At 46.7% G+C, this 12,396-nt stretch overlaps 1 protein-coding gene across 3 annotated transcripts in view; it reads left to right on the top strand.

Moving 5' to 3' along the window:
* RFFL (ring finger and FYVE like domain containing E3 ubiquitin protein ligase) overlaps positions 1-11,619 on the top strand; it is a 37,922-nt gene extending 26,303 nt beyond the window's left edge. For all 3 annotated transcript variants that reach the window (XM_082201523.1, XM_082201522.1, XM_082201524.1), the window contains 5 exons: positions 3,666-4,055; positions 6,685-6,768; positions 8,431-8,638; positions 9,816-9,839; positions 11,030-11,619. In XM_082201523.1, coding sequence (XP_082057649.1) covers positions 3,666-4,055; positions 6,685-6,768; positions 8,431-8,638; positions 9,816-9,839; positions 11,030-11,220 — 897 coding nt within the window. In that variant the 3' untranslated portion in view covers positions 11,221-11,619. The remainder of the gene's footprint in view (positions 1-3,665; positions 4,056-6,684; positions 6,769-8,430; positions 8,639-9,815; positions 9,840-11,029) is intronic.
* Positions 11,620-12,396: the final 777 nt, after the last annotated feature.

The raw sequence follows: 12,396 nt of genomic DNA on the forward strand, positions 1-12,396 counted from the left end.
TATGGGGAGTTGCCTGTATATATAATTTCTTGAGATTGATTGCATTTTTTGTAATTCTAAGTTTTTTTAAAAAATGTTTTGTATTGCATATTTTACATGGTTATAACCTGGGACCTTGGGATGAAGGGAAAGTAATTATTTTTCTTAATAATAATAATATTGATGAGAAGTTGAATGGACACTTAGGAGAGAGAGTGAGAGAGCACACACATCTACTTCCAACAGAGCTTAACTTGCGAATCTTGGGTTATTAGGTTGTCGTTTTTATTTTTATATGTATTTTATGGTTTTGTATTCTGATTTTATCCTGTGAACTGCCCTAACCCCTGCAGGTATAGGGCTGTATATAAATTCAAATAACAACAACAGCAACAGCTTACTGTGACAAGCTGAGGTGGTGACTCCTGCCTGCTGAGACGGCTTTTTAAAAGGTTGGGTGCAGGAGGGATTGGACAAATTCAGGAAAGAGGTTTAGCCCCACTAGGAAAGTGGAGCCTCCACATTTAAGGGCACTGTACCTCTGAATACTGGAGAGCAGCAGCAGGGGCCTGCCAGCGGACTTCAATGAAAGTCACCAGCTGGCTAGTCTAGAAAACTGGGGTTCTAGAAGGATCCCAACAGGTGGCTCTCATAGGCATCATTTTCTTCGAAGTCACTGTGGGGCTGATTCAGGGTCAGCCCAGGGCTGGCTATAGCCATTTGCATACCAGGTTAGGGGAGGCTGTTTTAAAACAGCAGGTTCAAGAGCCCCCTTATTCTCTCCTGTCCCCCAACTTGTTCCAAACTTGCACATTTTGTTCCAAACATGCACATTTGTGTCGCACAGAAATGCCTGCGGTGGAAGCGTATGCTTCTCTGCACAGTCTGGTTTTTCCTTGTATTGCAGGCTTAAGTTCTGGCACGCTTGAGTCACCCTGGGGGCGGGTACGGAGGAGGAAAGGCATTTTCTCACTCGGAGAAGTCCATTTAAATGAGGAGGGGTTTTCTTCTCCTGGGAAGTCTTCCGTTCGGGTGGCAGGAGGCCAGCCTTTCAGAGTCTCGGAAAGCATCTGACCTCCTGCACGTTCTTGGATGGAAAAATGGCAAGGGAAAGGGAGGCGGATGTGGAGCCTTTGTATGGAATGTGTGTGCACTTATGTGCTTGTGTACACACGCACAACTCCTTTACACAGAGAGCTTCTCAACCATCCTGAGTTGGTTTCCAACAGCTCACCAGGGTTAACCCTTGGTTTGCCTAACTGCCACCATAGCAATGCCCCCCTTGCTCCCCAAAGACCTTGCCATGCTTTTGTGATATTATTTTTGTTTCCCAATAAATAATATTGCCCGACCTTTGACTCTGGACTTATTTCCCTGAAAGTTAATTGCTTGAACTTTTATAAACACACTGGCCACACCTTCCAATATAGGACCTCTTTTCTTATATCTTACTGTTTCTTCTTTTTAATGGCATTTAGTTGAATTTAAATCCTCTGCTTAGTCCTAGGAGAGAAGAGCAGAATACCCAGTTGCCCCCACTCCCGCCCCAGTTTTTACTTTCTGAGGTAGATGCGGCTGAGTCTGTGATGTCATAGGAAAATATACATGGTTCCACCCTCCTCATTTCATCCCAACAACCCTGTGAGGTGTACCAGGCTGAGAGGCGGTGACTGTCCTGGTCCTCTCCTGAGCTACGGGCCCTCCCCTCCATGTAAACTCTTCCTGGGTTGGGGTACTAGACGCAGAGCTGACTTGGGACAGACAGGGCTTCTGGGATGTGGGAAATCTTGAGGAGGTCGATCAAGTGAATTTCACCGCTGGGCTGGGATTTGAACCCAAGGCCGAAACGCCAGCCACCACAAATGCTACCCCAGCACACCACAAGGGTCTGCTGGCTTTCTCCTAAGGAATGAGAGCCTGCTTGGAAGCTCTCTGGAACTGCTGTGGTGGCTGAGTGTCCCAAGATCCTCACCATTCCAGTTTTGCTTCTACTGAACACTTTTTAAGCCAGCCAGGTTGGTTTGTTTACAGCCAAAGGTCACCACAGAACAAGACTCCATTCAGACTCAAGGCAAGGGAGCAGCATTCTGCATCATGCATGTAAGCATTCATTTTGCTGCTGTCAGTAAATGGAGGGAGCATCATATGATCATGGAGAGCAGGATGCTCACTGAGCATCTCAGCAGTTTATACTGAATTACTTGCATGACACGAGGGGCATCTGTAATTTCTCTCCACACCCTCTCCACTGTAAACATGTGATTAAAAAAAATAGCTAAAAATTTTGGGCAGTGCCTTATACTGAATCAGACATACCATCACATATGTGTAAGGTGAGCATTTAAGTACAGACTCCTGGATCAGGCCAGTGGCCCATATAGTCTAGCATGCTGCTCTTGCAGGGGCCAACCAGAAGCCTGTGGGAAACCCTCAAGCAGGACCCCAGCACAAGAGCAGCCCTCTCCCCTCCTTTGCTTTCCAGCAACTGCTGCTTCCAGCCGTGGAGGCTGAGCAATAGCCATCGTGGCTAGTAGTTACTGATAGCCCTCTCCATGAATGTGTCTAATCCTCTTTTAAAACCACTCAAGTTGGTGGCCATCACTGCCTCCTGTGGGAGGGAGTTCCATAGTTGTGTGAAGAAGGAATTTCTGTTACGAGTCCCGAATCTTCTAGTATTCAGCCTTGTGGGATGTCCAACAGTTCTAGTGTTATGAGAGAGGGAGGAAAACTTTTCTCTACCCACTTTCTCCGTACCATGCATAATTTTATAAACTTGACTATCATGTCTCACACTCTTTTTCTCTAAACTAAAAAGTCCCAAACGTTGCAGTCATTCCTCATAGGAGAGTTGCTCCAACTCCTTGATCATTTTGGTACTTGATCATTGGCAAAGGGTTTTCTCTATCCGTTGTATTGATCCTAAGCAGAAGCAGGCATTAAGTACCGTTGCAACAATGGCTTATGTTGAGATTTTTATGCTGTGAGTGAAGATTCTTTCCTTGAATTCCGAATCCTAAGCAGTCTTGAATCTGGGATAGCAAAACACCATTCTTTTCCCTACCTTGGCTGGGCTACCAACTAATTTTTATTTAAATCCATCAGCAACTTCTAATTTTCTTGGTTAACAAGCCATCAACTTCCTTATGTGTATAAAACTATCGTAAAATATACACAGGTACAACAAAGACATGAAATGCCTTGAAAACCAAACCAATACAAAACAATCATATGAACAGTTGGCTCAGCTTGATTTAACAGTGACTTGTTATCCAGAATCCTGCAGTGCCCAGAAGCTCTTGTTTCCTTTTTTGAGGGCCAGCCCAAAATACAGAGGTCTGTCTTATCTCAGAGGCTCCCAAGTATTTTTAAGCCACTGGCCCACCCCAGTTCAACAAACACATCTCCACTGCCCCCTTACCCTATAAAAAGCATTATTCTGTTGTTTCCACAATTCTCTAAGGAAGAGAAGAGCATGATAACATTCAAAACAGTTTATTAAAAATGCAATTAAAACTGTTTTGTTTAATTAATTCAACAGAACTGATGAACTTGGTCCAGTGATACCCGTCCAATAGTCATTTTAACCCCCCCCCGGGGGCACCACTGACCACCTTGGGAAGCATTGGCCTGTGTCTTCCTCCCTGGCTGCCTCCGCCTGACATTCCTCTCTTCCCTTTTCCGGACAGCACACCTGCCTGGACTGCAAAAAGACCTTCTGCCTGGCCTGCTCGCACCAGCCGGAGAGCGGCCCCTGCCTCTGCCACCTCTGCGAGCGGTTCCGGGCCACAGCCTTCCAGCGGGAGGAGCTGATCAAAATGAAGGTGAAAGACCTGCGGGACTACCTGGAGCTGCGGGAGATCTCCACCGAAATGTGCCGCGAGAAGGACGAGCTGGTCTGTCTGATCATCGGCCAACAACCCACTGTGGGTCCCCAGGGAGACAGGACTGCCTGGGTTCCTCCAGTGACAATCGTCTCCCCTGTCCAGGAGCAAGAGGCCCCTGCACCTACCTCACCGGACTGCCCTCCTGAGTGGGCCGCGACAGACCCTGCCTTGCAGACTGAGGAGCAGCCACAGGTACTGCCCGGCTGAGTGCTAATCTCCTGTCAAAACACCTGTGTGGTCATTTGCCCTCACTCTTGGGCGGCTTCGTAAGGTTCTTGGCTTGCTTTTCAAGGGTTCATAGCTTCATATGTAGACTTTATCAGTCTTGACATTTCTATATTGCCCAACCTACCATGTCTTATGTGTGCCCCAGTGCTAAGGTGGGCAGGGCTGGATTTTGGTCTTTCCTCTTGCCTTCTGTTCTGCCCAATTCACAACTATGTCATAGTTGCAACACCCTGAAGTGACCCCAAGGCTCGGTGTCCAGTGTGGTGGAAGCATTTGCGCTACTCTAAATCCGCCTCTGAGGTTGGTGTAAAACCAGCCTGAAAGCATTACAAAGCATCGTCAGCGCTATAAAAATGTGAAAACTCCAGAAAAGGCCTGAAAGAATATAGGAACATAGGAATCTGCCTTTCTGTTCCGTCTAGCTTAGAAGTGGCTACAAATGACTGGAAGCGGCTCTTTGGGGCTTCAGACAGTCCTTGCTCTACCTGCAGCTGCCTGAATTTGAACCCAGCACCTCCTGCATATAAGCAGATGCTCTTGCACTGCACTGTGGCCCTTTCCAAGATATAGGTCCTGAGAAAATCCTGATGTAGGTGCTAGGTGAGCCTCTCTGAGGAGAGCATTGTGTAACAGGGATGCCATCACCAAAAAAGCCCTCTCCCTAGTTTTAAGTTGAATGCTGTGGGTGCCTTCCCTTCTGCCTCTTCTCCCTCCCACATGCATTAATAAAGAGATAGGGTGTTCACCCACCCACACTTTTTGAAGTGTTCCAGGTAAAAATGAACTCCAGTAGAATTAACCTGAGCCTTGGAAAACCCATAGAGCTGAAAGAGGAAGCGGGAAAGAGTGGCACTCTTCCCTGCTTCCTCTTACAGCTCTGTGTCTTTTTCAAGGGAGGAAAAGGAAACCACCCTCATCACCAAGGGGTCAGTGAGCATGGGCAGGCAGGGGAGGGCTCATAAGAGCACCACTAAGCCCTTGGGTGACCACTGATCTTTACCAACCTCATGCAGCTCTCTGGCAGCCTCTCACCCTTCTGCTGCATGCTGCCATGGCTCAACCCTTTAGCCCACAGGCTATCCGGAGGAGAGCATAGCGCCCTTTTTGCCCACCCAGCCCCCAACAAGACATGGGTTGGGGAGCACCCAGCCGCCCTGCAGAGATTGGAGTGCCCTTGGCCCTGCAGCGCTGTGTCACAAAGAGCCAGGCTGCCTTGCATTCTCCATGATGTCAGCCCCGCGTCACAATGGAAGGCAGCAGGGCAGAGCCAGGCCTTCCCGGCATGGGCTCCTGGTGCCTCTCTGCAGCTCAATCATGACTGACCCGGGCCTTGGGGACACCACCCGAGGGTTTCCCTACTCAAGCCTAGGCGGTCTTAACGGGGCTTAGTCAACATTAAGGTAAAGGGGCCCAGCAGACGTCGTTTCCCAACCGGGAGCAATTTCAGCATCCAGCTGGGGTGTGTTCAGGATTGCCTGAGTTTCCTCTTGGTTCCCCCCACCCCATTATTTTTGTTTTTCTTTATTTGCAATATATATATATATTGTAAAGAGTGATTCATACGCATGTGATTTTTTTGTTCTTACATATCAGCACCGCACAGAAGCACCACATGCCTATTTAATTGCATTTCAAGCCATAGAATCATAGAGTGCAATGCAGGAATATGCAGCTGTCAAACCTACAACCTTGGTGTTGTCATCACCATGCTCTGGCCGACTGAGCTACCCAGTGACTTCAGTTTTTATACAATGGTATCATTCCACAAGCTGCCATGTGTTCTCAGAAGCCTATAACCGTGTTCCATTGATGCTACATGTGGAATAAAATTATGCCAGGCTGATGGAAAAGTAGTGATTTTCTTGCCTGTTTGACTCACTTGGACAGGAGTTGTCAGTTTGGCCATTAAGTCCTAGAGTTGTGAGAGCCAGATTGCAAACAGGTCTGCATTTAGCTTCTTCCTCTTGTGATTCCTTGTGCATCCTTCTAGAGTTCAAAAGGACGAAGGAGAGTTTTTGTTTATTATTAATTGATTGCTTATATATTTAAACTTACTATTACCCAAAGTCTCTAAGTGACTGATGTTAAAGGAAAAGTAGATGCACATATGCAATAACATAGGGAAAAGAGGGGAGGGAATCATATAGCACATTATCATTTCATATAATAATATACAACTTATGGAAAAACAACATAGCATCTCTTTAAACAATAGCAAGTGCATTGGTAGTGGTAGTAGTAGTAGTAGTAGTATTAATACCACCACTACCACCACCACTACTACTTCTACTACTAATACTAATAAAAATAATAACCACCATATGCAAATAGTAAACAAAGCAATGCTCCCACCAAAACCGTAACCTCCTCCCTAGTCCAGAAACTCTTCACATTGAACCAAGAATTATTCTTCCTCTTTGTCCCTCCCTCTGCACTCCATCCCACCTTGCGACAGGCCAGCAGCTGTAAATCAGCTTTGGGTGGGTTTAGGGTCCTCCAGAGATGGCCCAGCATCTTTTCTAGACTCTTCTGTCTCTCCACGGTGGGTTTTCTAGGAAGTTCAGTCTTTCAGCAGCATCTGTTTTCCTCCTAGGCAAATGGGCATGTCTTACCGAGCCAGGGCGACATGGCGGAAGTCGAGAATGCAGTGGAAGCACTGACCGAGGAGGAGACACAGGTAGGCGAGGGCTGATGATGCAACCAGAACAAGGAGGCCGTGGGGGGGTGGGCCAGGGGTTGCAATGAGTGCTCTGGATACCAAAAAAGATTATGGGGATCCTTGGTGGTGCAGTGGTTGGATTTCAAGGTAGGTTCAAGCCCCACTTTTACCTGTAAAATCATTTACGTGTGTCCCTTTGGAATCTTCGTCCACTTACCTCTTCTGCAGCCCCACAGCTTGAATTTCACAGTGTGATGTCCCCTCGCTGGTGGACTGGTCTCCATCCTCTGCTACCCACCAGCTGATTGTATGGAGCTTGAAACCTGTTTCACGTTCCTCTGGTTCCGAAATGCCAAGGGGTGCGTGTACACACACACATTCAAGGAAGGCAAAAAAACCAGTGCAGTTTTGAAATTGGTGGCTAAAATCTGTGCGGTTCTGAAAGGTTCAGTCTGCCCTCTAGGTTCAAAAAAGCATCCAGTTGTATCCAAACATAGACGAAAACCTGCTCCTCAGTCTCAGGAACCATCATGCAAAATTGGATGCTGATAGCATAAAAGGTGTCTGAATGCCCAGCAAACAGGCAAACGACTTTCCAAAACACACAGTAGATCTGTTTGTATGAGAGATGTGTATATCTCTGTCTGTGTGGTATATTATTTATGCCCTACGTCTTCGCCAGTATTGGTTCCAAAAGTGAGCCACAGCCAATCACATGATAGAATATTAGGGGATTTTGTGTTATGTGTAAGATGTCAGGATAGGAATTTGTTCAGTCCACATTTTTAAACAAACTGACCTAGTTTGCAACTCCCAGGCAAATAGACAGATCAGAAATATGATAGCCCTTTTGGTTTTGCACTTCTCCGAATTTTGTAATTCCAGTTCTTGGCTCAGAAAAACGTACTGCAAAGCATGCAAATGCATTAGGATAAAAGTATTATTTAGAAATGCATTGAATTTGAATATGGCTTTTTCCCCCCTTTTAAATAATAACAAATTAATGAAGAGATGGGATGGGATGGAGTTAAACTTAGAGGAAGTACACTGATCAGTCCTTCCTTAGTATCAAGGAGGAGAGATGACTGAAGCTTGCTGTTGTAGCCCCTCTCTCTCCCTGCCCTCTGGTTTCCATCTCTTCTTGCCTTAGCCCAGCCTACCCCCAGCCTGGTGCCCTGTGCCTCCCACCATCCCTGAGCATTGACCATGCTAGCTGGGGCTGATGGGACTTACAGTCCAAAATATCTGGAAGGCAGTCGGTTTGAGAAGTCTTTCGGTTTCTACCACCCGTGTGTTTTTATTAAAGCTAAACACATTCGTGCCACTAACTTCACCCAGATGCACCCTGATAAATATTGCCCCCAGTTCATGGGTCCAGGTTAGAAAGGCATTGCAGGCAAATAAATCTGGTTTCTAGCACCGGGTGCCCAGATATCATGACACCCTCATGTGCTTGGTGAAACATTTATGTGTGTGATTTCCACATAGCAGAGCAGTGACTGCACCTGAAGACCCATCATGTAAAGTCTGTGCCTTCATGCCTAAACTTCATGTGTTGGAGAGACAGCTGATTTTGGCTGGCTAGCAGATAGAGAGGACCCCCCCCCCTTCTTCTTTTTTGCTGCAGCAGAGCCAGGCTGAAGCCTCGCAGCCTTACCCGCAAACCGCTTTGTATTTCAGTCCACCGACTCTGAGGATAACCTAGTTCCGGGGCGGAGGGCATCTCTCTCTGACCTGACAAGTGTGAGAGACATTGATGCCCTCTCCGTAAGGCAGCTGAAGGAGATCCTCGCTCGGAACTTTGTCAACTACAAGGGCTGTTGTGAGAAATGGGAGCTGATGGAGAGAGTGACCCGCCTGTACAAAGAGAAGGACCTTCAGCAGCTGGGTAAGGATTCATTGGGGGGGGGCAGAAAATACACACACACACACCGTATTTTTCAGTGTATAATACGCCCCCAAGTATAAGAGGCCCCCTATTTTTGGGGACTCAAAAATAAGAAAATGGGGGAGATTGCCCCCGTGTATAAGACTACCCCCCTTTTAACATTATTTTTAGTAAAAAAATCCTAGTCTTATACACGGAAAAGTACGATATATATCAAGGGTCCGCAAACCTTTTCATCGGGGCCATCCACTGTCCCTCAGACCTTGTGGGGCCCCCGGCTATATATATATAGTTTTTTGGGGGGAAATGCCCCACAAATAACCCAGAGGTGCATTTAAAATAAAAGCACGCATTCTACTCATGTAAAAACACGCTGATTCTCGGACTGTCTTCGGACTGGATTTAGAAGGAGATTGGGCTGGATCCGGCCCCCCGGCCTTAGTTTGCATACCCATGGTATATATATTTCATCTGCACATATCTTTGTATATCTGTGGGAATGAGAGGGCTTTTTTAGTTTAGAGAAAAGTTGAGTAAGAGGCGGCATCCCACAAGTTTGTGAAATGCTGCGCAGCGTGGAGAAAGTGGATAAAGGTTTTTCCTCCCTCTCCCCGCACTTCACATCCCATGAATTTGAATGTGGGGAGATTTAGGATAAGGGAAAGTCCCTCTTCATGCAGCACATGGTTAATCTATGGAACTCACACCCTTAGGAAGAGCCAAGTTGGATGGTTTTCAAAGATTAGACAAATTCGTGAAAGAGAAAGCTATCGATGGCCACTGGCCATGAGGGTTCTGCTCTGCCTCCACAGCTGGAGGCAGCAATGTTTCTGAATACCAGTTGCTGGAAACCAAAGGAAAGGAAGGGGCTCTTACACTTGGGTCCCCTAACAAGCATCTGGTTGGCCATGGTGAGAACAGGATTCTGGACTAGATGAGCCATTGGCCTGATGCAGCCACAGGGTCTCATGAAACTGGCATAAAAAGTGTAGGAACCTCTGGCCCACCATAGGATCTCCCATTTCCAGAGCTTTGTTCCCTTTTCTCCTAAGTAATTTTTCCAGTCCCCACTCCATTCTTCCCAGGAGGCAGTGCAAGGGTACAACACATCTTGTTCATTTATATTGAGCACTGTTGCAATAGGATGTCATCAAACTTCTCCTTTTTCTGTTTTCAGTTTCTGATACGGATGATCAAGCTGGTAAGCAGCCCTTGTTTCTCCTTTCAAAAGTTGCTCAATGGGAAGGATAGGCATTTATTTTGTGCAGGGGGATGGGACTTTGTCTCTCTCATTTATGGACAGCAAGCAATCATATATGAATGTGTATACACCTTGGTGATAGGTTAAGAATCTTAAAATGGCAAAGCCCAGAGTTCATGCTGGGAAGTTTTGGAAAGCGGCTCTTGCTCAGACATGAGCCCCGTCTCCCCAGTGTGCTCCATGTGGGGCTTCCCTTGTTCCAGATCTGGAAGCTGTAGCACGATTGCTGACAGGAGTGAGACCCCAAACAGCAGAGAACGCCTCTGCTCAGGAATCTCCACAAGTTGCTGATTTGCTGTCCGGCTAAGTTCAAGGTGTAACTATTAGTATATAAAGCCCTTAACAACTTGGGACCAGTTTACCTGGAAGATCACCTTGCCTCATATGTGCCCATTTGACTGATCCAAACAGTTACAGGTGCTACAGAACACTCATTCCACGTTTGTAAGAACTTGATCTTTTAGTGTGGCAGAACCCACTCTGTGGAACTCCCTGCCTATTGACACCAGGAAAGCACCTTCACTGTACTTCTTTTTTGATGCTTGCTAAAAACATTCTTGTTTAGGCAAGTCATTTATTTATTTACTTACTTACCAACCAACCAACCCTTCACCCTAAGCTCCCAGAGCGGGTTACAACAAACAAAAACCAACATTAATGTTAAAACACTAGCACAGTTGTACCTTGGAAGTTGAACGGAATTTGTTTCAGAAGTCCATTCGACTTCCAAAACGTTCAAAAACCAAATCGTGGCTTCTGATTGGCTGCAGGAAGCTCCTGTAGTCAATCAGAAGCCTTGTCAAAGGTTCGGTTTCCAAAAGAACATTCGCAAACAGGAACACTCACTTCCGGGTTCGCAGCATTAGGGAGCCAAAATGTCCCGAGTTCCAGTGTGTTCGGGATCCTAGGTACGACTGTACAGCATATTAAAAGCAGTTTAAACAACTATATATCCAGACACGTAGAATGTTCGACGAGAGTCTTAATCTGTGTTTAGCTTATTGTTGATTTTAATTATTTTTCTGAACGTTTTAAATAACTTTTTATTGATAGTTTTGCTTTTTTCCTGTTTGTAAACTGCTTTGAGGCTTTCTTTTTCTTACAATCAAGTCCCCCCTTTGCTGTTCCAGCTCCATCTGGCAATGCCACTCTCCCTGGCTCGGAGGACAACCTCTGCAAGATCTGCATGGACTCCATCATTGACTGCGTCCTCCTGGAGTGCGGCCACATGGTCACCTGCACCAAGTGTGGGAAGCGCATGAACGAGTGCCCCATCTGCCGGCAGTACGTGATCAGAGCTGTCCATGTCTTCAGGTCTTAAGGGCTTTGTCCGAAGCAGGGTGGAATATAGTCTTAGAAGACTCACCCCACTGTGACGGAGAGCTGATGGGTCCCAGCTATCCAGCCCCTCCTCCCCTCCATTCCTAAGGCGCCCCCTTACAGGCGACAAGCGAGGCAAGGGATGGAGGAACTGCAAAAAGACTCAAGAGCTGTGATAGGCTGGGCTCCCCCCTCCCCACACACGTACGATACTGTACATTATACCGCAGTGCCTGGAGAGCTGGAAATCCTCAACAGATCTCGAAAGTGATGCGCCATTCCTCCCTCTCTCTGTTTGCTTGCGACAGGGCATCAACAAAAGGCGTGGCTTTCCCCCAGCCGTTGAGGCTCTTCCCCTCTGGAGTGAATAAAACAAGGTGGTCTAAAGAGGAAGAGATAACTCGCTGCTCTCAGTTCTCTCCTCTTTTCTCTAAAGAGGCCATTTACAGGGACATCAGCGTTTTCATTTCTGGGACTTGTTCCTCTTTTCAAAGCGTTTTTACATTTTTTTGGTGAAACAAAACACAAGGACCTCTTCGGTTTGTTCGCTAGCCTTGCAGGTCAGGCTAAATGCTGCCTTGGATGCATAATCCAAGCAAATACGTGGCTTCCTGGTGGCCATGGTGAGGAACGTCCCTCCCGTTCATGCAAGGTGGGACTGGGAGCGGAATTGCAACTGTGAAGGAGACATTTCAGTCCAGTTTCTTGGCACACGAGTGTCTTTGGGGGCTACTTCCTTGCGTTTCACACTTTTTTGTTTACCACCCCCTTCCTGTGAGCAAGCGCAGTGGTCTTTGCAGAGCCCTGGGTTTACTTGTAGAATTAGTTATGTCTTCTGTTCTGTGTAGGAAAGGAGGGCCCATACCCTTTGGAATGGACCTTGGTCAGAGCAGTTTCATTTTGGGGAGCGGTAAAACCAGTCACCTCATTCTGATGTGTCTCTGAACCCCCCCAAGGCCCTTGTGCGCTGATAAATCATGATATTAGTGTGAGTAGACAGTTTTGAGATTATTTTGTTGGGTCTCTGGCGACTCTGCTATGAAACTGGAATGGACAAATTTCTCATCAGCTTACTTCAGGAGGCTGAAGACTGCGTGCTACTTGGCTTTTTATTATTTTAAATGCTTGTTTTGCCTTATGGATGCCAAACCATGGCATCTCAGTTGCCTGTTTTGAG

The sequence above is a fragment of the Podarcis vaucheri genome (assembly GCF_965113315.1).
Source record: "Podarcis vaucheri genome assembly, chromosome: 15".
NCBI classification, from domain to species: Eukaryota; Metazoa; Chordata; class Lepidosauria; order Squamata; family Lacertidae; genus Podarcis; species Podarcis vaucheri.